Source organism: Pholis gunnellus (assembly GCF_910591455.1).
Source record: "Pholis gunnellus genome assembly, chromosome: 2".
NCBI lineage: Eukaryota > Metazoa > Chordata > Actinopteri > Perciformes > Pholidae > Pholis > Pholis gunnellus.
This window is the reverse complement of record NC_136536.1, coordinates 15,189,646-15,213,269: the sequence shown is the minus strand read 5'-3', so window position 1 is coordinate 15,213,269 and position 23,624 is coordinate 15,189,646. Positions and strand designations below refer to the sequence as shown.

The following is a 23,624-nucleotide window of genomic DNA, read 5'->3' as shown; positions in this document are numbered from 1 at the left end:
CATTTAGGTGGGTCACATGAGTCGACGTGACGCAGCTCCAGTCTCATCCCCCGAGCGTTCTGGCCTCCTGCAGTGTCTGGAAACTTTCAGATCCACTATCGCCCCATGACATCACAGCAGTGAGGTATCAGCTGACAGACACACAATTCACCCCCCCCCCCCCCCCCCCCCCCCCCCCCCCGCATCTGCTGAGAGGGGTTTGGTTGAATCAGCAGATATAGAATTAATGAATCTATGTCTGCTGAATGATCTGGATCAGCTACATTACAGCTATGTGCACCGACTCAAACAATAGTAACATCTAAAATACTGCGTATCCAGTTGAGCAGTTTGCTAGTGGAAAGTCTATTTAAAGTTCTGAAACTTTATGCCTCTGTTGAAGATGGCTGCTGTAAGAACATTGCGTCTATTACGTTATCAGAAGCGTCGCTCTATATTTATCAGATCACATGGTGCTCACCAGAGGACACAAAACATGGTGCTGCTGAGACTCCAGACCTTCCTAGACCTTCACCTCCCGTAGACCAGGGTCACAGCTGAAGCAGGACAGGTAGGAAACCTGCACGGATGAACAAGTACATATGCAGACAGCTAGAATTAAAGAGAAAAGTACCTTTTGTTGTCATGCTTCCAAATACTTACACTGATGATATTTTCAGTTCAGTAGCTAGTTTTAAGTGTGACCTTGAAAAGATGTATATTATATCAGATTAGATTAGATCATTTTGCTAGACATTATACGAGTTATATTATGATATTAGAATAATTGTGCTGCAAAACCTGCTTAAAATAAACAAGCATGCTTGTTTTTTTTATGCCACAAATGGCTGTTTTAATCTTTTAAAGAGGTTGTGACAGCTCAGTTTTTTGTATTTTTGATTGCATTATGTTTCTTGAGCGTTTATTCTGAACAGATCTATAATGTTATAGCTAAATAAACAATTTTCTTCCAGTAACTACTTTTGAAATAAAGCTCTATTGATTGATTTTTGCAGGTTATATTGCAAAGTCAAAATGGAGGACTTTGAATACAGCGTGGAGATCTGTGACCGGGACTGGGAATGCTTCTTTGCGGAGTGCGAAGAGTGCAATCTGCTTCCTCCTTCATTAGCAGGTGTGGATGACTCGGGGATGAGTGACATTGATGACACAGGGTCCATTCTCGCTAAGAGGCTTCAGAAAGCCGACCAAACAGCAGGCCTTTTAGAGGCTGACCGCCCCATCGATGGCCCCCCAGACTGCGAGGGCTCTCCTGTGGAGCATTACCTCAGCAAACACGCTGTCGGTGGAATGGAGAGCGTGCTCTCTGGCAGCGAGGAGGACATACACCTGCAGTCTGTCAATATGTTCTTTGAAAGGCTGAAAAATCTCACAGAGGCTGAAAAACGTACTGAGCCAAGCCAAGCGAGGGATGGAAAAAACAGACAGGCAATACAGGAGAAGGAGAGGTTTAGTGATGGGAAACAAGCCAGCAGCAGTTCTTTACCAAAAAACATCCCCAAGTTAAACTCTCTGTCTGCCAGCGGTGGAACAGCAGTTGGCAAAGAGACCACAGAGCCCGTCGACGCCATCAGCAACATAAACACAATAAAAAAAGACGTGCTTGGCTCCAAGATTTCCCCCGAACCTGCAGCCAGTAGCTTCGTGCTCCAGACTAACAAATCAGCAAACCCTGAAACGAGGTTATTCACCAGAGAGGAGGCCTGCACAGAAACCAGAGTAAATGAGGCAACACAGCTGAATCAGTCTCATGACTCACCGGAGGCGGTTGTCTGCTCAGAAGCAACACCTCACACTGACAGTGTGACAACAGTGGAAACGTGCAGACCCCTGGATGATGTTTATCGGGAAGATTTGTTGACAAGTCAGTTAATTATCTCTAAAAAGTGTAGCACTGATTCATCGAGTAATCTAGATATAGTGACACTTGGTAAAAGGAAGGGAGACCAAAACGCGGATGTTTTACAGTCGGACGCAACGCGCACCAACAAAACCGCGAGCCAACAATGGTCTCCATCTGCCTCTATCAAACGAAAGAGAAGGAAAAAGAGACGACTCAGTGTTGAGCCAGCTGACGGTGTGCATGGATGTGAGAGGCAGGTTTTAGTCAAGCGGAGTGATTCAGAGGAGGAACAGTATGCATGGAGAGGAGGAACAGGTCTGTGTTTATGTGAGGATATTAATTTATCCTATTTAAACGAACCACAAAAAAAAAATATTTCGTCATTAACTAGTTATTCAGCCACCAGCAATCTCCCAGTGAATACATCTGTTAAGGAGATCAAAGTAGATTATCTTGATCGCTACAATCTATACCAATATTTACCAGAGAGCATCGTAAGAAAGGGAAGGTGTAAAGCAACGGACTCGGCTGAAAATAGTGCAACTAATGATAGGTCAGTAAACCCCTCGAGTCAACACGATGACAGTGCAATGACAGCACCAAACAACAGCGGTAATGTGGCAACAAATTTGCAGCCAAGCAGCAAATTACATGTCGTAGAATCAACTGGGTGGCCGGTTTCAATTACTGACGGTGTAACTGGTAAATCATACCTGGCCACAGAAACGGCACACTGTGGAAGAAAGGACACTCGTGCAGGGAGTCTCCAGCAGTCTGACAAAATGAATCATTCTGTCATTTGTTGTGAAGACGAACAATATCCAGAATATTGTGCAGCAGAGGTCAAATCAATAAGTATTTTATCAAGCGCAGAGTCAAAGGATCCCGCAGTGGAAGTCAGCCAAAATGACAAACTATCCGCTGCTAAGTCGGTCCTGGCTGTGGAGGCCGGAAATTCCGGCAGAGCCGAGCACGTACTGCGTCAAAGAGAAGCTGAGCCCCAACAACAGTTGGGAATTGACTGTCAAGACACAGACAGATATAGATCTACACTGGAAAGGACTCACTTTCCTCTCTCTGCAAGCAGTTCTGATGACACAAAACCCAAGGAATTCAAAACTAGAGCCTGTCCGTTCTTAAAGATTTCTAGTCAAGTAGGCTTTGCTAAATCAACATCAGATACCAGCAATGCATTGCCTGATAAACACTTTCTTGCTAAAATTCCCACCAGTTTTGATACAGATAATAAAGCACAGCAAACTAAACATCCACTGGGGCCTCACACATTATCCAAACTGTGTGCAGCATCCCAAATAACGGCTTTTCAAAGTGGGAATCCCCTTCTGTCTGGTGAAATCATAGTCAAAAGTCAGAGAGAAACCAAACCGTCCGTGTCTGAAGACTTTCCAACAAGTCCTTCAGACATTACACCAGTATCATCCTGCTGCACTCTGGACACAGAATCTGTCACGTCAACCTTGAATGAAAATATCACAGACATGCCAGGAAATTCTTGTTTATCTGTCAAACAAAATGACCATGGAGATCAAGGAGAAACAACATCACTAATGCTGGCGAACCACCAGGAAGGAGATGGCACATCTGAATACAACAGCCAGTCTGTATCAAATGACTCAAATGATGTAGTGGTCACAGCAGAAGACGTCATCACAACATCTAAAGCCGAATGTGAACCTCAAAAGGCACCAGATTCAAAGCATTCAGTGTTCGCTATGTCTTCTTTTTGGAGAGAGATGGAGGTGCTGACAATAAATGATATTCTGGGTTTACGAATGATCAGCAAAGCTGCTCCACCCAGCTCCCTCCCACCTTTACAGGACAGTGAGGAGACCAGCATGTTTGCTGTGACGGATTCAAGCTTTTTTACTCAACTGGATGAGTCCCAGTCTGAACAAACCAATGAAAACACACCCAGCGATCCTAACGCTATAGAAACAAGTTCAGGTTCTGTCTTAGCAGCCAATTCTTCCTCTTCAAGCGGCGTCATGTGGGAGAGTCTAGGGGCTGATATTCACTCACCCTCTGAAGGTGCTCAAACGTGCCTCAAAAAGATTTCTAAAAATGTAAGCGTGCATAATCTACATGCCCTGAAATCGGAGTCTTTGAGATACACAAGGACAGTCCAAACTTTACAAACCTTAGACGAGGGAGCACTACAAAAAGTAGAATATTTCACTGATGGACACACGCCTAAGCAAGAAAAAGACATGGACTCTTTAGCTTCTTTATCGACGGACAGCTACAGAATATCCCTCACAGATATATTTCAGTATCTCTTCAGTGGAAAGAAATCAGTTCCCAGCCAACCGGCCCCAGATAACATAACCACCTGCTACACTGATGGCAATTCTGTCCCTGAAACTTATGACCATTTCTTCTCGGAGTTTGATACAGAAAGCTTCTTCTACCCTCTCATCCCTGCAGAAGACCAGACCAAAGACGAGCTGGTTCCTATCTTTTCCTGTTCTCGCTCAGCTAACAGATATCGACAGTTCCCTGAGGCTTATGATCACTTCTTTGCATCCTCTTCTTCTGACGAGTCCTCTGTGGAATCTGATGATGAAGGTGGTCCTGTGAGGGTGGTGTCCAGGTTTAACCATGCATCAAGCGCATCTCCGATTTCTACAGACATATATGAGAATTTCTTCACAGACCGCGATGTCAGACAGAATTTTTTTTGGAAAACCACATTCTCCTTCAGGAACATTCGTTTAACTGGATCTACAGTCCAGAAGCAGAGTCTCTCAACCCCTCTATCTCGTGTACCTGTGAGGCAAAGTGGCAGATCCCTTGGAAGGACAGTTCATCCTCTAAATGCTCTGGGAAAGCAAGACGTGATGTTTCCTGATCCACTTTTGTGCCAGCAGCCTTTCAGACACGAGGACTTACAGACGGCTGCTTCGAATCCATGTAAGTTCAGTTTCACACAATGAACACAATGATGTGTCCTTCAAGATGAGAATTAAGGTTTAACGTATGCTGTTACAGTCATTGAAATAAGTGCTGTCAAATATTTTCATACTGCATCAAAAGTGAAACTATTAACCACAACTTAAAAGGGAATAAAGGCTGGTCTAACTCTATGAACCAGTCTAACAGACTATCTTTGTGAAACCTGGGAGGCTGCCGGTCTATCGTGTATAGCTGACACAGATAGCTCTTACTCTTTAGTTGTATATACATAAACCTTTAAAAACGTTTAAAATCAAAACCTGTACATATTTCCCTGCTGGATCTAAAGATAGTGTGTATTAATAGTAATCTATCCTACCGCTCTTAGTTAAGCTTTTTGTGTTTTCCTCACACATGGACAGTTGTAATGTAGGACATGTCATCCACTCAGTCAGCTGGGACGGACTCTCTTACCTCAGCTGTCAGTGACTGGACCGCAGGCACGCTGTGGTGAAAACCTAGAGGAGGGGTTGTACGTGATGACTTCACTCAATGAGTGTCCTCTCGAAGCTCCCACTAGAGTGTTGTAGTTTGTTTGGCTGTGAAGGAAATTAAAAATGCCTTTAATACATTTTGTTTGTGTAAATCCGTCTTCTTAAACTTTCCCTGAGCTGTAATTAAGAAAAAAAACGTACAAGCTACTAATATACCACCTGATGTGCAGCAGTTTCCAGTTAGGATTATCTTCAAGGCCACTCGAGTCATAATTTATAATATCAGTAGCATCAAGCAGCCTTGTACGTTTGCATAACAGTAATCTGTGCAGAGGCTGGGAATTGACCGGGTCACAGTGTGACTGAACAGGAAGCGCCAACATAATATTGGGGGCTTGTGCTCAGCTGTTGGTGTGTTAGTGCCAATTATAAAACCCTTGATCTCTCAGTGAACCTCTGTGTGGATGGTTTTTGTCATTTTATGTGACACGCTTAAGGATTTAATATGTTATTTTATGATACTCTGTCACTTTCTTTGAAGGGTTGGATGCCTCCCTTCTGCCTCTCAGACAGTCAGACATGTGTCTGGTTTGTATCGCATTTGCTTCGTGGGTACTGAAGACTGCAAACCCACAAGTTGGAGACACCTGGAAGGCTGGTATGTGTATGCAGTATTAATGTAACTTAAAAAGCAAGATTTGCAGGTTTTCTCTTAATTTCATTTTACTTTTGACTTTGAATTTCCTTTTGAAATCAGTTTATTTCAACTTTTTAAGGACTGTTATTACTATTCTGAAATTTCTAAATATTGAGGTAAAATGAACAAAGCACTGAGATGAAAGTGAACTTTATGCGAATAGATGAATTTAATGTTTAATGTGACTCACTTTTAATATCAATTCTCACGCAGTTCTGCTGGCGAATGTAAGTGCTCTGTCAGCCATCCGATACCTGCGTAAATACGTCAAGATGGAGGCGGCAGCCAGTGAGAAGAACATGAATTACACCGCCCCGTCTGATTCTTGATGTCTCCGCCTCGAATTACGTCACGCTGAAAGTGAAACATTCTTCCTTGAACACCTGATGCAAGCCAGTGCAAGACCTCTGTCCGTCATGGAATATGTGATGTGTTTGATATGCTGCTACATGTTTGCTTTACGTATTTGCACTATAATCACTTTATGGATCTTTCCATTGAATGGACATGGAAAAGGGTTTCAGTTAATAGCAGTTTTTTTGGTTCTTGCTAGATTATTTTGGCTGACATTTTGATCTTTATCTTTTGAAAGCATTCATATGAAATATGAAACGACCAAAAACACATCCTGATAAAAGTATATAATCATTTGAGGGATTGTATTTTGTGCCAGTATCACTTTTATAATTTATGAAGGGCATTTTGTTCCTGATAGATGACTGTTAAGTATTCTGTCATATAGTTGCTCTGTGAGATGACGCTGTCTTTCAGTTTGACTAGTAAACAATGTCTCTGTGGTAGTTGCAGTCTAGTTTTTCCAGAAGTACTCAGGCCTGAATGTGAAACGTGTTAACACTAGAGGGCAACGTAAGGCCACGTGAGAAGCTGGACAGTCACAGCTGAGTGAGCTGCAGTTTTCAAGTTATTTACAATAATTGATTTTCAGTAAACCTATTAGTTCAATGTATGAATTAACATAATAAGTGCTAATAATGAATTGTTTTGTTTTGTACAACCTCCCACCACTTGGGGGCATAGTGCTGCTGTCAATTAGGCCACAGGTCAATACCATCAGGAGGGTCATTTGATACAGGTGTTGCTGAGCAGACACGAGCAAACAGTTTTTGACCGTGCGATATTTAATGAATGTAAATGTTATGATTTCTTTAGTCTATGTTGAGGAAATGGTCTATGACAGAGAAAGTTGTCCTCTGTTTATGTGAGAAATAAAATGCCTTATGTTGCAAACTGGACTTTGTTATTTATGGCACACGTACAAACAAGCAATCAGCAACCTTGGTGGCTTTGTTTTTGATAAGCAACGGGGTCAATACAATGTGCTTATTCAACACCATTGCAGGGTATTGATAGGAGATCCTGTCCCCTTCAAGGATCATACATATTTCTCTCCAGCAGATGGCAACGTTGAGCCTTAAAATATAAAGTGTCCTGCAGCTCATGAAGCTGTGACAGTATTCTAACAGCACAAACACAAAGCGGATTAGATTTTGTTTAGATTTTGAAAAACGGCGCTTGTTACGACTTGGTTATGCATTTCCAAATGTCACTGATACACTTGGGGCGTGGTGTCTTTACAGTACTTTTTATGTCCAAATATAATCTTGAGTAACTCAGACTTGAATATCAGACCTGAAAAGCAAACAATATACTTAAGTACTGAATTTATATGCAAATTCATTTTTTTTGTAATTTAGAGGCATATAATCACATTTTAACTTTAAATGCCAAATGTGTTACCACACAGTTGCATATTTACACATCCAGCTACATTACACCCAGTTCTGTTTTTGGTCTCTACAATCTTCCGAATAAGTAAAATGAAATAAAATACTATATCTGGCTTTTAAGCGGCTGAATGCTCCACTATGTTGACCAGCTGGTGGCAAACTGTGTCTGCTTGTTATCTGGTGCTGAGCAGGTAGTGTACAGGACATGAGTTGTTTTGCTCTAAACAGCTGCTGCTGCAGAGCTTCACATTTAGGTATTAAATCTGCAGGTTCATCACTATGAGTGATTTGATAAAGTGACATTATTGATATCGCCACTTTAAGAGTTTCATTAGAATAAAACAAAACAGAAAAAGTTGTTGACAAGTTTTTCAGTTTTATTTCCAAATATAAATAAACACCTCAAACAAAAATACAAAAGGAAGCCACACAGGTATCAGTACAGTTAGCACCCTTAAGGCAGTCGGTTGAAGACACATCTAATTGCTTTGATAATGCAGCATTATAAAATAATAAATTTAACATTAATAAAACATTTACAAAAATATACATCCATTACTATATAAAGCCCTGATGGAATGTCGTTTATAGCTTTAAATAAAGACAAAAGAAAAGAGAATAAGTAAACTGGACAGCATGTTACAAAATACTGCTTTTGCACTACGTATGAAACCTTTAGTGCAATTTCATAATACATAAATAAAAAATAACGTTACAGCTACGCAGTAGACTCTGCTGTCCTCTCTGTTGAATGCTACATATTAAACAGAACAAGTCTGTCTGTGTATAATTACGTTCATAGTGTTTTGTTTTCAGCCCGTTCCTCTTCATTCCTGCACTCATCGTTCCTCTGCTTGGCTACTCAACATCTAACAATGGAGTTCATGTGATTTGTTGGTTCATACTGTATACAGCAGGAGCAACACGGGCTGTGCTAGTTGGCTTTTTTACTATCCCTCTGATAGAGATCTGTTGTTTGCACACGTCCAGACGAGTGCCGGGCTATTGTTTTGTTTTATGACCATCTCTGCTGGGTTGCCATGGCACCAAGGCCTCTGGCCCCACAGTCTAATCCGGTCCAGTGTGGCGAAATTCCAGACGTTGGCGGAATCATTCCAGTATCACAGTCATACCCCCAAATGTTGTCATAGTCCATTTCCTGGTCATCTGGTTCTGTGTGTTCAAGGTACGAGTTGTGATCTGTAAGAGCGAGAGAAGATTCCCAGGCTTTTAGTTTCAAACAATGAAAGACAAACCTCGCCCCGACTGAATAAACCTGGACACAGTCCCGACATACATATGGTGGGATTGGCCTCGTACCAACATATAATCTTACTGTAAAACCAGTAAGGTAACATGCCACTACGACACCACCTTCATTTGTTATTCATGTCTTCTTTCTAATGGTGTAGCAATATGCAACCTGTCAGATGAAATAATGCGGTCATTGCACATGTTAGACGTAAAGTGTGAATCAAAGTGAAGTGCTACTGACAGGTTCATTCTAGAGGTGTTTTCATTTGTGTTAAAAGAGCCCATAGATACGAGTGTAACCCTGCACAGTTGTGTGCTGTCAATCACAGGGCCGGAGTAAAACCTGTCTGTGAAACAGTGTTCTCTTACACTGGGCTTTCCCCCACATGGGACATCTGCACAAGTGGCATTTGGAGCTGCACTAAGCTCCATTTCACTGGCACATTTACGCGTTTCCTGCACTTTCAATTCTGTAGCCTTTAGCCTTCTGTCTAGCTGCTGACAGACCCAAGAGTTCAATCAATCCAAAGTGCATGCGGTGTTTAATTTAAGGTGTAATGGAGTGTGAGCAATGTCCTGTGTCCTTGGTGGCATTTAGGAAGGCGGCTGCTAGTGATGACCTCCATAACTATGAAATATGATGCCACAGTGTTATAGCTACGATTTAAAACAGGGGCCATTGTTTCTCAATAAAAAAAATCTAATTTTAATTTTGCCATGGCAAAAAAATAAGCAGTGCCTTTTTTCTGAATTATTTTTTTATTAGGACTAGAAACATATAATAATTTATTTTATATATATTATATATTAACTCTGCACACAGGCACACTATTGACAAAAAGGCATGTTTGAGAGGTTTCTGACTGCATGCATTCAGCTCTTACCTGGTGAGTAACCATAAGGCATTTGAGGGGCGTTCCTCACAGAGTCCAACGGGAGGAGGATCTATGGAAAGATGTGAAAACAAACCAAAGTTACTTCCCGTGATCAGCCATAACAAACATTCTTACGTTCCCAAAAATATCTGTTTCATCTGTGGCATCTGTTCAAATATCACCTGCAGAACAAGTATACACACAAGCTCCGCTACCATACAGCGCATAACCGTTGCACTTTGTACCACGGCATTCCAGAAACCAGAGTGTCCTGGGAGACGAGTACCTCTGCGTTTCTCACCTGCTCTTGAACTTGGCCGGGCGCAGGCAGCAGCTTTAGCCTCGACACGGCCTCGGCTCTCTGCTCGGCTTGGCTTTGAGCGGTCTCCATCTCCAGGCCCAGGGCCTGTCCATGGGAGTTGGTCAGGATCAGGCTTCTCCTGCAGCGCCTCCCCATGGGAGGGGTGCGGAGCTGGAAGTAGGAGGGTAGGGGCTGGGCACCCTGCTGCTGGTGGTGTTGAATTGGCTCTTGCCAGCTTCGCTGCTAAAGAACAGAGGGAGATGCGTCAGAGAAGGGAAGCTGTGATCATGTAAAACGGGAGTTAAGATGATTAACATGGGGGATAATTTCACTTCGTAGTCAAATCAATTTAAAAAAAGGGTAAAACTGAAATGAATACATTTTGCTATGTAATCAAAATGTAACTGAGCTGGTTTGAGGTGATTTAACCAAGAATAGTGAAACAAGTCGTTTATGGATTTAGATTTAGTAATAGTTCAATCTTACTGCATGTGGCCAAGTCTCTGCATTAACTACTCTTTCTTATTTTGTCACTGAACATGTGTGTGTGGGTGTGCGCTGTCTGATATCGGACAGGCTGCGCAGGTGTAAATTGAACCTATGGATCCAGTATCGTTGACCCACTTACCACTGGCCTGGCCTCATTCAGGGAGTAGATTTCGGGGCTGCAGGGCTCATCGTACAGGGGCGACAAGGGCTGTCGGGGGGCGCACATGTCCGAGTGGCGCTGTGGAGCGTTCAGGGAGTAGTTGAGGGATGTCTGAGGGGTGCTCCAGCTGTTGGACTGATCGTAAAAAATTCAAGCAGTTAGTTTAAAACACTGAACAATGAGAGGAAAATCAATTGCCACTTTGTCTCTATCAGTATTTCTCTTTCTCTCTCTCTTCACAGAAGGCAATCGAAAAAGCCACACTGTAGGATCCGATTACAAAATACAAGTGTTGGACCAATGCCAGTCCTGATCTGCAGCAGTGCCGGTGTGACAGCAATCTGACAGAAAATCTGCTTTCAGCAGTCAGTGTTATGTATAAAAGCTGAACTCCTAACTGCCATAGCGATGATAGGGATAAGTATAGTAAATGTTTTCTGATTGGAGGCTTAGGTTTTGTTTTTGAACTATAATAGAGCTTTCATCATAGCCCCATCAAGAAGAGTGATCTTTCAACCTCCTGGCTGCACAAATGCAACTATTACCCCATTTGTTGACACCATACGTATGAACCCTTTCGTCCGACTGCTTGGTGTGTCTATTTTAGTTACTGCTCGCATGACATGTAAAATAAGTCAACAGTCTCACGGGGAATATCCGGTTATCAAGTGAGACGCCAGACTGAATTACCTTGACAAGCGGGGCTTTCTCCAGCCGCTGTGGGCTGGCACGGTGCAGGGCAGAGTAGGGTGTGCTGTAGACCTGAGACCGTACTGAGCTCTCAGGTGGCTGGAGGTAGGAGTTGCGCTGGGGGGAGGAGTAGCGCTGTGACAAAGGTCGCAGGTCGCGCTCTGGCCTTGTGTGTGAAGACACGCTGTTGGTCCGGCTGCCCAGGCGGGCAGTCTCAGTCGAGGAGGGACGACTGGAGCTGTACTGTAGAGACAACAAACAAACGCAGGGCAAAAGTCAGCTGAGAGTTGTGTCTTTTAAACACAGATGGCATCAGGTATTATGAACTGTTTCTCCTCTCTACAGCATTAGTTTTCTGTATCCTCTTGTGTTATTTTAGTGAACACAGTCGTCTGAGTGCGAGAGAAAAAGGTATCCATCAGTTTAATTGGGAGGGTGGTGATTCAGGTCAGGAGCTGAACAACGTGTCTTCTGGGCACCGAGCCTTCTCCACTTTAAGCTAATTGGATGGGCAGTCGGCCTACATAGCCCCTCTCCTGTGGGAGTTTGGTCAAAGGTCCTGATAATGCCGAGTGCGTCAGTACTTCTTAAAGAGACTGAAGTTTACAAGCAAACTTTTCACAACTTAATTTACACGTGCCGTAAGAGCTTCTTATTTCCCGACATTAAAAAGTAGACTTTATGTTTTTTCTGGGAAATTACTGACTTGTTTTAACTGGAAGGTCTGAGGATCATCATCTAAACCTTTGTAACAGGAGCGGTTTGGTCTCCAGACTTTGCTTAATGATTAACTTTGTAAAAGAAAGGTGTTGCTGCTCAGCTCCACCAGAACAAACACAAGGTTTTCTTTAGCAATGTACAACTAACTCCTACCACATTTATATCTGTGCAAATAGTGTCTTGTTGGCACGTTTGCTTCAGTTTATCAGTTCAAGAACACTTGAACTTGAGAAGTAGCACACAGGTGACTTACACAGAGGGGTTCGGTGTATCCCGGGGAGAGAGGGTTGTCTTCGTGAATGGGTAACTGAAGGTTGTGGGTCCCACATCCACTCGATGAATGGCTGAACTTAAGGGACTCAGTGCGTCCATGGCTGTTTCCACTCCACCTGTCAAACTGTGGAGTCTGTTATGAAAAAAATACGAGAGTTAAAATATTTGTCTGAGAACCACTGAGCATCAGACTGGTGTCTTTTATTAGACTTCCATTGGACTGTTGACTTAGTAGCGGTAGTGTAAATCATAGTCATGTTGAATGTCAATTTACAAAAGAGGCAGGGCCATGTTGCTTGTCTTTATCACTTGTCGTCATACTTGAGTCTTGTGATTGTTGAAAGAAAAGAGTCACCTCTCTGTGCGTCGGGGTGTAGATGATGTCATACACAGGGGGCGGGGGGCTGACAACGGGCACGTCAGCACTTTTGAAATGCTGGATCCAGTTGCAGAACTCGGCCCTATCCAGACACGACACCACTATGGGGTTGATCAGCTTCCCTGGTAAGAAAGAGAGGAAGGGGGGGGGGGGGGACAAAGCCTGTCATTCGGTCCGTTCGGTCACTGGAATGTGCTACAGTCAGATTGTCATTCACTGGGGATAAAACCAGTTCATTCATGGAGGGTTACATTCTGTGACGCAAGCGTATTCATGGAAAAGGCCACATAGTATGTAAAGACATGCATAAGAATGTACACTCATTTAAATCCCTTCAATGTGTCTTTTCAAATGCCAGTGTGCCAAAGAGACGGCAGTAGAGCAGCTCACTGATTCAGTGTATTTACCTTCGATCATGAAGGTGTTGGGCTTGACGTCTTGGCAGGGCGTGGTCACAGTAATCATATTAAGTGGAAGCTTCCCCTGTAATCATAATGACTTTTTAACACAAGTTTATGATGCAGACATGCTGTCTGCAAACAGCTCAGGATATGATTCATTTTTAGAGTGAAAGGTCAGTGAGGTCAGTGGTACCTTATAGAAGAGCCCATTATTCTCCTCTGATAGGATGATCAGCGTCGATGGGTACAACACCAGCAGTCTGTCACTCTGTTCCTGTGGACACAAGATTACACTATAATAATAATGTAAAAGAGAAACTTACAGCAAATCAAAGTGATTCATCTATCTCTGGAATGTTTTCACGTTTTGATGTTTTACAAGAAAGAATGGCACCAAATGCTTTCTTCTCAAGGAAGGAAAACAAGCCCTGCTGATTCCAGTTAGTCTGACTGTGTGAAGACGATGAATAATACAAGAGGCCAGCGTGAGACCTGGTGTTAAAAAAACACCAGAATCATCCTTTAATACTCAGTTGAGAGGCACAGTTAGTCAAACCAGTTAGGGGGGGCATTTAAAGGTGCGGCAGTTTATGTTTCTTCTCCCTCGCGGAGGGTGTGTCTGGACAGACAGCTGACATTCCGGCTGTGAGGTGAGTCGAGTCACTGCGTGAGCCGGGCAAATGCCTCTCACACACCCAGGCCCTAAATCTCACACACTTCAATCGGGGTTGCCGCAACTTCCCACAGTGAATTAACTACGGATATCCATGCAAGCCGTGTCATGACCACTGTTTTTATTGACAGCTATGTGGAGCTGCATCAGCAATATCTATCTGTGATTAGGTTAGCAAGCCGTCATGTTTTTAAACAGTTGTTTGCAGGCGTCTGACGCTGTGTTACACCTTGACAGGAAAATATATATAATAGTGTTAAATTGGCAGGAGAGGTACCATTTGCCAAAATACGGTCTCCACCCTTTCCACTGTCTCCTTTCAATGTGTTGAGGTTATGTGTGTGTTGCACAATTTTAAAACTATGTGAGTCACTTGGACTTAGAGCCGATGCTGATGCTTTTATTCATCATGTGAAAAATTCCCATAGTTGGAAAACATGTGTGGATGATGAGTTACGGTCTGCTCTACTGTATATTCCCATAAATAGGCAACAGCAGAGATACTGTGTTTTACGACGTCTGACCGAGTGATTCACTCGTGATAAGCAGCAGTGGTGTCTTACCTGGCAGGGCAGGTGCTGCAGTCTGACTTTAGTGACATAGGTGATGGTGCCCAGGCTGTCCCTCTGAGAGCCCTCCCATTCGTAGATGGGCTCTCTGTTTACAGAGTTCCTCAGCTCCTCCCTGCCCTCGGGGGACTCGTTCTGCTTTAGCTGCAATAGGTACACAGGGGAGAATCGTTAACAAGATAAATATGAACAGAGTTTTGCCCTTCGGCTAATTTAAACATGTTAATTTGATTTTTTTCTAAGAATGACAGTTCTTTGTCTCCTGAGGCGTCTAAGCTGTGGCTTATAAATGCATCATCAGTTCAGTTGTTTTCTTCTGTCGTGACACATCTGGGGTCATGTGTTTCATCAGCCGTTACCCCACCTGTGGGTGTGGAGTCAGCACTTTAGCCTTCTACAGATGTGAGGGTTCGTTTGATGTGGGCTGTGATGCGGTCAATGCCGCTCCCTAGTATCCAGGCCTCAGGGAGAGCCAGCAGTGACCTACTTGACTCACACACACCCTGTTTTTATCAGAACTAGTTGAAGCCAAAGCATTTTCCTGGCTAATCCACCCCTGGTCGATTAAAAGATGGCCGCACTCAAGTGCTTGTTTGAATTTTTGTAAATGGATGTTATATGTTTTTGCAGCACAGGAGACAGTTTTTATGCAACTTGGAGCCTGTTTGGAGAAAGGGGGCTTCAAAAAAAGTCACTTACTTTCACTCTGGTGTAGTTTTCGTGCACAATTGGAGTGCCCCCATTGGCCTCAATGTTTTCTTTGAGCAGGCCAAACCACAGGTCCATTTCTTCTTGGTTGGAACAGTACACAATGATGGGGTTAAGGCTGACACCTGCAGGGTGCAAAGGTCACAAGTTCAAAAAGGGAAAGTGCCACCAAGGCTTCTCTTCCTGAGCCTTTCTGCCGTGGTGGTGAATCATTAATGGTGTTCACAATCTGGCTGTTTAGAGCACACTGTGCAACAAGTACAATAAATGGTTACACATGTTCAAGACTGTGAACCACATGAAAGACCTCTCGTGGAAGATCTCCCTTGACCTGCTTCGTTTGGCATTTAAAAATCACAGCAGACTCTTCCTCCCACGAACTGCTTACCCAGGAGGAATGAACAGGCCCCGGGATGAAAAGAGCTGGAATCCTTCTCTATCTACCCGTCCCACACATACCAGAGATAAACAGCAGAGATAGCCCCATGGCTTTGCGCTGTAATTGTCAGGAACTGTAGGCTGCTGACTGCTCCTTAATAAGCAGCCACTCTGGACTCATCTGTTGACCCTCGATTCATCCCAGCTCTTAATTTAGATCTTGACTATAGTACTCCCTTGGAAAGTTATGTTTTCCCACATTTCAAATGAAGCGAAATGTCTTAGGACAGGAAGTACATAATGAGATACTTTCTCATTCAAACTTTCAGTTTACGGAGGTTATTCACTATTGTTAACAGTAATTAACTATCATTATCTAACTTTCACAGCCACGTTAACTTAAACTTAACACAAAACATATGAAGGCTTCCAGGAATTTTTCACAGACCCTCTCATGCTGTGCTTGCTTCGTCACTCTCTAAAACTCCCCACTATACGCGTGAGCTGAATCATATTCTCAGCTGAGCGAAAGGACGACGCAGGAGGAAATGTCTCTATGAGATTTTGAACTTGACTCAGAAATTCGTCATGCTTCCTCTGTACATTTACTGTCAGTGATGCCTCCCATAAAGTAAATAAAGGTTCACACGGAACAATGAAAAAAACTGCAATACAATACCACAAAATAACAGGCTTGATCCGGGAAATTACAAAGTTAAATTTGATTAAGCAACACCAAAGAGCGTCAATATTATGACAGCAGACCTGTGTTCAGATTTCAGTCAGATAATAACGAATAAAGAAACAGAAACACAGAAACCTTACACGCTTCATGACTGGGATTGACTTTTCATTTTTTTTTAATCCCTGACATCACTGATGTATTGTTTCCCAGGCAAGGACCAAAGCCCTCTTGTCACTACAGCAGCTTATTTCTCCTTAATGAAAAGAAGTCAAGTTTCAGATTCATTTTGTTCAAGTGGCGTTTCCACTGGACATTAACCTGAGCAGTTTTTGGAATGTGCCATAGATTAAATGCAGTGACAAGGCTAAGAGCGGTAGCTGAGCTTTTCTGCCCAACAGCTGGGCTGACTAAAGTGCACCTGTTGTCTAACAAGCGGGGTCTTTAAGGCCGGTTTGCCCCCTGACCAGGGGTGAAGGGGCCCGGCTCTAGTTAGTCTTGGGGTTGAGTGGAGGGGAAGAGGGTCGCGGCACCTTTGAATCACTGGAATGTGATAACATAGGAAATGCTGCAGTTTGAAAATAGCGTGGGGTTTCTTGCTGGTTTTATAAGTGGAGAGAATTTATAGAGAAAAAATAGTGACACATTATAATCATTAAAGTGAAATAAATATGAGCAGAAAGACCAGGACTCTCGCTTCAGCTCATTTTGAAGTCAGCCACTTCTGGATTAGGTTTTCAGTCTGCGTGATTGATTAGCTAAATTGAACACAACCAATAAAACCCAAAATGGATGATTACAACATTCCAGGGCTCTATGCCAACACCCACTTGTATCCTCTCTTGTCAAACTTACCGTTTATTTGAAAGGCGAATTCCTGGGGTTGGCTGTGATTGCAGTTCTGTTGTAGGTTGCAGATGGTGATTTCTTTCAACGGAAGAGTTCCCTGCACACAAAACAAAAAGCTTGATCATGATTCATTGTAAAAAAAAAAAAAAATCTCATTGTTGTTACACCAAAAGCAGTCTAGACAACATCTCCCATGCTCTATTATAACCAACTGTTCACCTCTTAATTTTAACAAATCACCTCGACGCTGAGGTCAGCCTTGAAAGTCGATGATGTATTCATGTCTGCCTGACATCTGCCATCATCTATATTCTGACTAATACTGTATACAGGTGCTGAGCTGTCTCTTTTTGACCTGGAGTTGAGCTCTCAACAGACACAGTAAAACGGTGATTAATGGCTGCTCATGCTTTATGAGACAGGTGAAGAAGCATCGTCATGTTTACCAAGGATTGACAGGGTACGCATGTCAAAAGGTTTGATGACATAATATAAAACTCTGCCCTACAGGAATAATGAAACTATAAAAAACCAACCCAGAGAAACTAGCTGATACTTAGGAACCCTTGATTTGAAAGGAAGGATTGTGATATTATTAGTTTATTAAAGTTTTAAAAATAAAAACTCACCTGGTATGTCAGTCCAGTTGTGTTGTTGGAGACAAAATGAAGGTGTGTCTGGAAGAGGTCCAGGTAGCAATCATGTATATCCTGTAGAGATAATAAGCAAAGTTAAAAGTGAAAGAGTTGCAGATTAGGTAATAATTCAAAATGATAATTCATCGTCTTTCAATGGAATCACGTGGTAATTAAATCATATATTAAAATATATCGTGATACACAATTGGATCATCTAAATTGATAATAACAAGCATACTAACTACATGTTCTGATCTGAAATCTGAATTGACAAGAATTGTCCTTTTGGGAATGCCGCAGTGTAGTTGAATCAAACTATTGTCTTAATCTGGTTACTGTGTATTTGTGTGCTTGCATGTAAACACAGTCAGTGTATAGCTGGAAATATTTATTCATTTTTTCACTGCTTTTCATTTGTCAACTATTTAATTCACACAGGAGAAAAGAAAAGATACCAATGCGTTTATTTCATCTAGACAATTTATTTATTGAATTACCAGAAAACATGCTATATCTAGATACATATCGTTATATGACATTTCCTAGATCAAGATAGAAGACTTTTGCCGTAATGCGGACACAGTCTTCATAAAAATGAGTCCTGTCTGTGAGAATTAATGATTTATAAGAACACTACAATCCTTGTTTTACGGTGTTATAAAACTGTACATACAGTGTGAGCAGTACAGCAGCGGATTTCACAGTTTGAATTAGCAAACTAATCTGTAAAATCAGCTGGTTTAGTGTTGATGAGATTAAACCTTGCCTGCACATAGGCGCATGTCTGGAAGCCCATGTTGTCCTCTAATGTCTGTTCAGATGTTTGTCTCAGATGAGTCAGATATGAGATTCATTATTCTCTCAATCCCTGACAAGGGATGCGTCTTATTATCTCTTTCATATTGAAACATTTTGTTCTTTTATCATCTGACGATTCATGGAGTGCCGTCAGGAAATCATTATTTGGTAGGTTGGCTAAGGTTCACTGACCACAAAAAAGGAGTTTAACAGTCGATCCTCTTTCTTTAGTGATACATGTATGGATTAGTAATACATGATTCCTTCCCGTGTTCGTAGTATTTTCTGTTACGATACAATGTGTTCTTTTGCTGTAATGACGCTATACCTTCAATCAATCTTTTCTTTGTATTTTTTTTACAGAGCTGTTGTGTCACAGCTCTGCAAAATTGCAATTCCCACCACAAGGAGTGTGTCCTCTTATCAGTCTCTGGGATCAGAGGAACTCTCTCTACCCTGAGGTTTTCTCTCGCAAATGTTTCACAACCGTAACTGAAGCGAGCATGTCCAAACACAGGCTGCGGTCCGCTTTTTGGATTATTCACAGCCAGCTACCACGTCAATACCGGCAGCGAGTTTCAGTATAGTTGGTGGCTGCAGAGCAACATCCTGTTATTCTCCATGTGTTCTTTTTTTTTTTGATGTGTCATTGTAGGCTTGGTCTTTGTTTGAAGACCTCGTTAACCACAATGAGGATTGGGCAGCATTAGTTTTGTTTTCTTTGATAGTCGCTGTCCTGCTATTTCAACATAGTCATTAAAAAGTGATTTTGTTCCACTCACCTGGCAGTGGAGGAAGCGGAAACGAACTTTGGAGCTGTGAACCATTCGTCCGTAATTCTTCACATTGATGCTGCTCTTCTTCCAGCCATTGGCCAGGTCGTACGGGAACGTAGGATCCCATTTTACGTTGTCTATCGTGTGCAGATCTTTATGGGACATTTCCTGCAACGGGTCATAATGTTAGTGTATAGACATGACATAAACCAGATAAACCTGCTGTTGAAATCAGCCAGAGACGACAATAAATATCAAATTGCACATAGGTTGACATTTATAGGAGAGCAGTTTTGTTTGGTATGCAGATGTTTGAGTGTCATGCTCAGAGTTGATGGAGGTTTTTACCTTCCTGGGGGTGACGGTGCACAAGATATTGATGATGCTGTTAGACTTCTCCTGTCCCTCCTGGGGATTCTTATTGCGAAACAGGCGACTGCTGCCAGAGACAGAGGAAAACCACGCGTTAACACTCACTCTCCAATGTTTACAATCTATTCTATGTTTGCTGTTCAGTTCACTTTCCAGTTCAGTGTCAACAAGGAATAGTTCCTGTTTATGGGAGTTCAATGATTTTTCTACTGTGTTGCATTTCTAAATTAGGATTTGTGTTTCCCCTTTTTTCCCCATAGTAATCAAGTCACACACTGAATCTTGAACCACTGATAGAGTTCGATTTCACAGCAGATTAATGACGATGATAATTTGTGTCTCATGTCTTAGGTTTGACCGGAGCCCCCTCCTTTGTCCTCACTCCATCAATGCCACCCATTTAAATGTTAAAAACAATCAGGTCTAGTGTTTCTGATAGTGAGGATATGCATAGGAAAATCAGCATTCAATGTCCTTCTTTGTTTTGCATGACCCTCATCTGTTACCATTAGTGTCACATCTTTATGAGGAAGCTCCCTCGCTGCAACGATAAGGCTGTAGGACTGCGTTTACAATTTATCTGCTTATCTGCACATACATGTGTCAGTGTCCTTGGTGCAACAACGCAGGCTTTTGTTTGCATGGTGGGAATCAAGGTCTGTCTAATCAGGAAGTCCATGTCCAGCAACAATCATTGATTAGTGTTTAGTGATTGATGCTGTTCCACTACATCCATGGTTTACAATGAACTCATTGCACAGAGAAACATTTGAAGACCATGCAGTCCACAGTTGCAAAGTGAAAGAAGAATGTAGATAATGGACATGTAGTGGATTTGCACACCCAACATTCTCCAAGTCACCGCTGTGGCATTCACTCCTTTTCTCTGTGGGGAATACCTGAGCCTGGCCTGTTCACCAGCACAATGAGTTAGTAGGGTACCCAGGAAACTTGAACACTGAATGTATTGTCCATGCTGAACCATCGCCCCAAAGGTGTATCAGTGTTCAAGCATGAGCCGTTGGGTTTTAGAGGGTGGCCTTGCCTCAACTTTTATTTGAAAATCAAGAGCTACATGGCACATTTGACAAGACCAGACCCTGAATCATCACAGGGGTGAAGACTGGAGCAGAGGCTAATTAGAAGAGTGGGCTGTACTAATTGAAACATGCCCAGGCATGTAATCCAGTAGGATTAAAGAAAACTACATAAAATAACAGAAACCATTTACGTCATTCAGCTCCTATATTCATGTTCAAAGCCTTCAGGTCAGATCACTACTAGCCATTAACTTTTATATCAGGTGTCTTAAACCAGATATTATCAGCTATTAAATATAATTGGTTATATGTTCATGATAATGAATGGGGTCACGTCCTGATTTTGGAGGGAAACCAGGTTCAGTGACAGCTGGCAGACTTTCTTCACAGGGATGCAAAGAGGAGGCAAATGGTAACAGGATCATTGACACCGTTGGCCAGACGGGAACCACTCAGGCACGACTCCGGGACTATTCTGTGTTACCATATGATCCTGACCCTGGCCTCGCAAAAATTCCCAACCTCTGTTTAACTCCACTGCTCAAATCCTGAGAAATACCAAGAATTCCTTCCAGCTGAGTCTAAAATAACAAACGGCAGCCGAGGACATGACACACTGACAAGTGTAGTACAGTAAGAATACCTGGACAAGTTGGCTTTGTCTTACCTGTTTCTGCGTATGAAACTCTTGCTGGAGTATCTGAAGTTGTGCTGGGGGACACATGACATGCTGCTCCCCATGCTGCTGTGCTCTGGAGGGCTTTACGCTGCTCTGAAGAAAAAAAAGTACTCCTGTGATTGATGAGTGTTATCCTAGAGTGCAGTGTGCTCCCTTCTGCAGTTAGACTGGTAGTGAGGGAGAAGTGGGCAGGGTGAGGGCTGTGTAGCCAGACCGGTGAGAGTGTGTCTGCGTAAGAGGGGTGGAGTTTGGGGCTGTGTCATAGGCTGTCTGTGTGTGTGTGTGTGTGTGTGTGTGTGTGTGTGTGTGTGTGTGTGTGTGTGTGTGTGTGTGTGTGTGTGCGTGCGTGTGTGTGTGGGGGTGTGTGAGCGTGGGTGTGCGCGTGTGTGGGTGTGTGTGGTGAATATCCAGTGGGACTCACACCTTCTGTGAGTGGCCTCTGTCTGGTAAATCAATCCCAACAACAAAGACAGGGGGGTTCAGAGAGAGGTGTGCCATTTCACACCTTCCAGGAGCCAAATGGAGCTCATCCTTGGGTCATGGCTGCATTGCGTGGCCACACTGGATGGTGTGTGTCAATCAAGGGGAAGATGGGAGCTTTCCACTGGCATGCCCAGACATGAAAAAATGCCTGACCACTTAAGTCGTCTATTTATTATTTTCCCACACACATCAGTGTCATTTTGAAACTTAAGTATCTAGGAAGTATTGTATTATGGTTGGCTCCCTCGTTGTTTTTGTTTTACTAATTTCAAAAGAGGACAAACTGTTGATTTTAAAAATAGACAAAACGTTACTGCGATTTTTTTCTGAGGTAAATGTATCAGGTAACACGTATGGTGTGATCAGGTATGGAGTATTTGTCTGTCAGTGGAGTGGGAAGGGTGAATAGTTTAAACAGGACGTTTGGATATTCAAAGGCTCTAATTTTCATAAGGCAAGAGGTGTATGCAAACGCTTCTTGTTCATACAGCTCCTGGTTTATAAGGAGTTTGTTCCTAAATGAGATATCCACCACCTAAAAATGAGCCTAACCTAATTTGTTGCTGCTTTATAGTAGTTAAAATCAGCTTTTGTATTTACATTTTTCTTCTCAAGGGATGTTTAATATAACGTACATTCATTTGATAATACAGCCAACATCATATGAAGTTAAGTGTGACGTTAATCCTCCATCAGAATCGAATTAGCCTTGTTTTACTTTGCCTTGTCAACCTTTTATGAGTTAAGTTAATAATTACAGGTTTTAGGTTGCAACATTCATTACTCTGCTAGAAAACATGTAACATGGACAGTGTCAAGTGGTTTTATCAATCAGACGGAGGAGTGAAACACTCGTGATCATATGTATTTGCTCAATAAGTAGGTCATTGTCTGTGGTGAGCTGCTGTAATCAATGAAATGAAATGTAGCCTGCTCGCTGTCAGGTAATGCCAACCTGTTTAACCGGATTGTTTCAACACACACACCTGAGGCAACAACAGTCGTCTGCTTGTTTAAATCAACTGTAGAGTAGTCATTGTCACCTTCCATCCCTTGAAATACTGTATTCTTGTTCTTTAAAACCCCGTCTGATGGGCCATAGAGCTCGTGAAAAGATCAAGTAATTAAATCAATGGTGAATACTAATTGAATTGCATGTGGTGAATCTAAATGTAAATGATCTAGGTAAGTGACAGATATAAAGGCAACTGAAGAGAATGTCTGTTATCACATCATCAGATGAATTCTAAACAACTTACCTCACCTATTTTAATTTTGATGTGATGACTTGATGTCTGCCACTCACATGATTTGCACTGAGTGAGGATGTAGATACAGCAGGCTCGGAGTTTTAAAATCCTAAGGTTTTGAAATTGGGTTGAATAGAACATGTAATCTTCACAGTTCTCCTCTCTTATCTCAAACATGCACACACTACAAGATTTGAAAATAATGGGACATCATACTCTACAAGATATTAGTACGATTATTGTGCCAGAAAGAGCAACGCACCGCCTCACGTGATCTCTCTAATGTGATCTCATGGGGAATTAGATGTAAACAAAATGGAGACTGACATGGCGCTACAACTTGCTGTAGTGATGCTTTGAAGAGAGAAAAAAGCAGAAGGCTAAACGAGTCCTGATGAGAAATGGTTGGGGAGAAGCGCTCAACACGGGTTGTCTATTCTTCAGTGAGAGCTGAAGGTGAGAGTTCTGTCAGTTTTGATATCTGTCAGCAGT

The 23,624-nt window shown here is 42.5% G+C and overlaps 1 protein-coding gene and 1 long non-coding RNA gene across 2 annotated transcripts; one reads left to right on the top strand and one right to left on the bottom strand.

Moving 5' to 3' along the window:
• Nucleotides 1–449: 449 nt before the first annotated feature.
• On the top strand, nt 450–7,175 carry LOC306712783. Its single transcript, XR_013767564.1, has 4 exons — nt 450–550; nt 996–4,774; nt 5,792–5,908; nt 6,161–7,175. It is a non-coding gene; the product is annotated as an uncharacterized lncRNA (long non-coding RNA).
• Nucleotides 7,176–8,059: 884 nt separating this feature from the next.
• plekhn1 (pleckstrin homology domain containing, family N member 1) lies at nt 8,060–21,554 on the bottom strand. The gene is made up of 16 exons (XM_079177443.1): nt 21,388–21,554; nt 19,657–19,747; nt 19,315–19,476; nt 17,726–17,806; nt 17,103–17,193; nt 15,179–15,312; nt 14,474–14,623; nt 13,431–13,511; nt 13,244–13,319; nt 12,813–12,958; nt 12,438–12,590; nt 11,465–11,707; nt 10,754–10,909; nt 10,126–10,368; nt 9,834–9,894; nt 8,060–8,895 (listed from the first exon to the last, which is right to left on the bottom strand). The coding sequence occupies exons 1-16, from the start codon at nt 21,459–21,461 to the stop codon at nt 8,711–8,713; spliced, it is 2,127 nt and encodes a 708-aa protein (XP_079033569.1). The 5' UTR covers nt 21,462–21,554; the 3' UTR covers nt 8,060–8,710.
• Between the last annotated feature and the right edge of the window lie 2,070 nt (nt 21,555–23,624).

What these genes read in the sequence shown, in the direction of transcription:
- plekhn1 (XM_079177443.1), bottom strand. Translation starts at nt 21,461, where the DNA reads ATGGGGAGCAGCATGTCATGTGTCCCCCAGCACAACTTCAGATACTCC. An exon ending in CAACACCTTCATGATCGAAG is followed by an intron (nt 12,959 to 13,243) that starts GTAAATACACTG and finishes CTTTCTTACCAG; the next exon opens with GGAAGCTGATCAACCCCATA. An exon ending in AGAAAGCCCCGCTTGTCAAG is followed by an intron (nt 10,910 to 11,464) that starts GTAATTCAGTCT and finishes TTTTACGATCAG; the next exon opens with TCCAACAGCTGGAGCACCCC.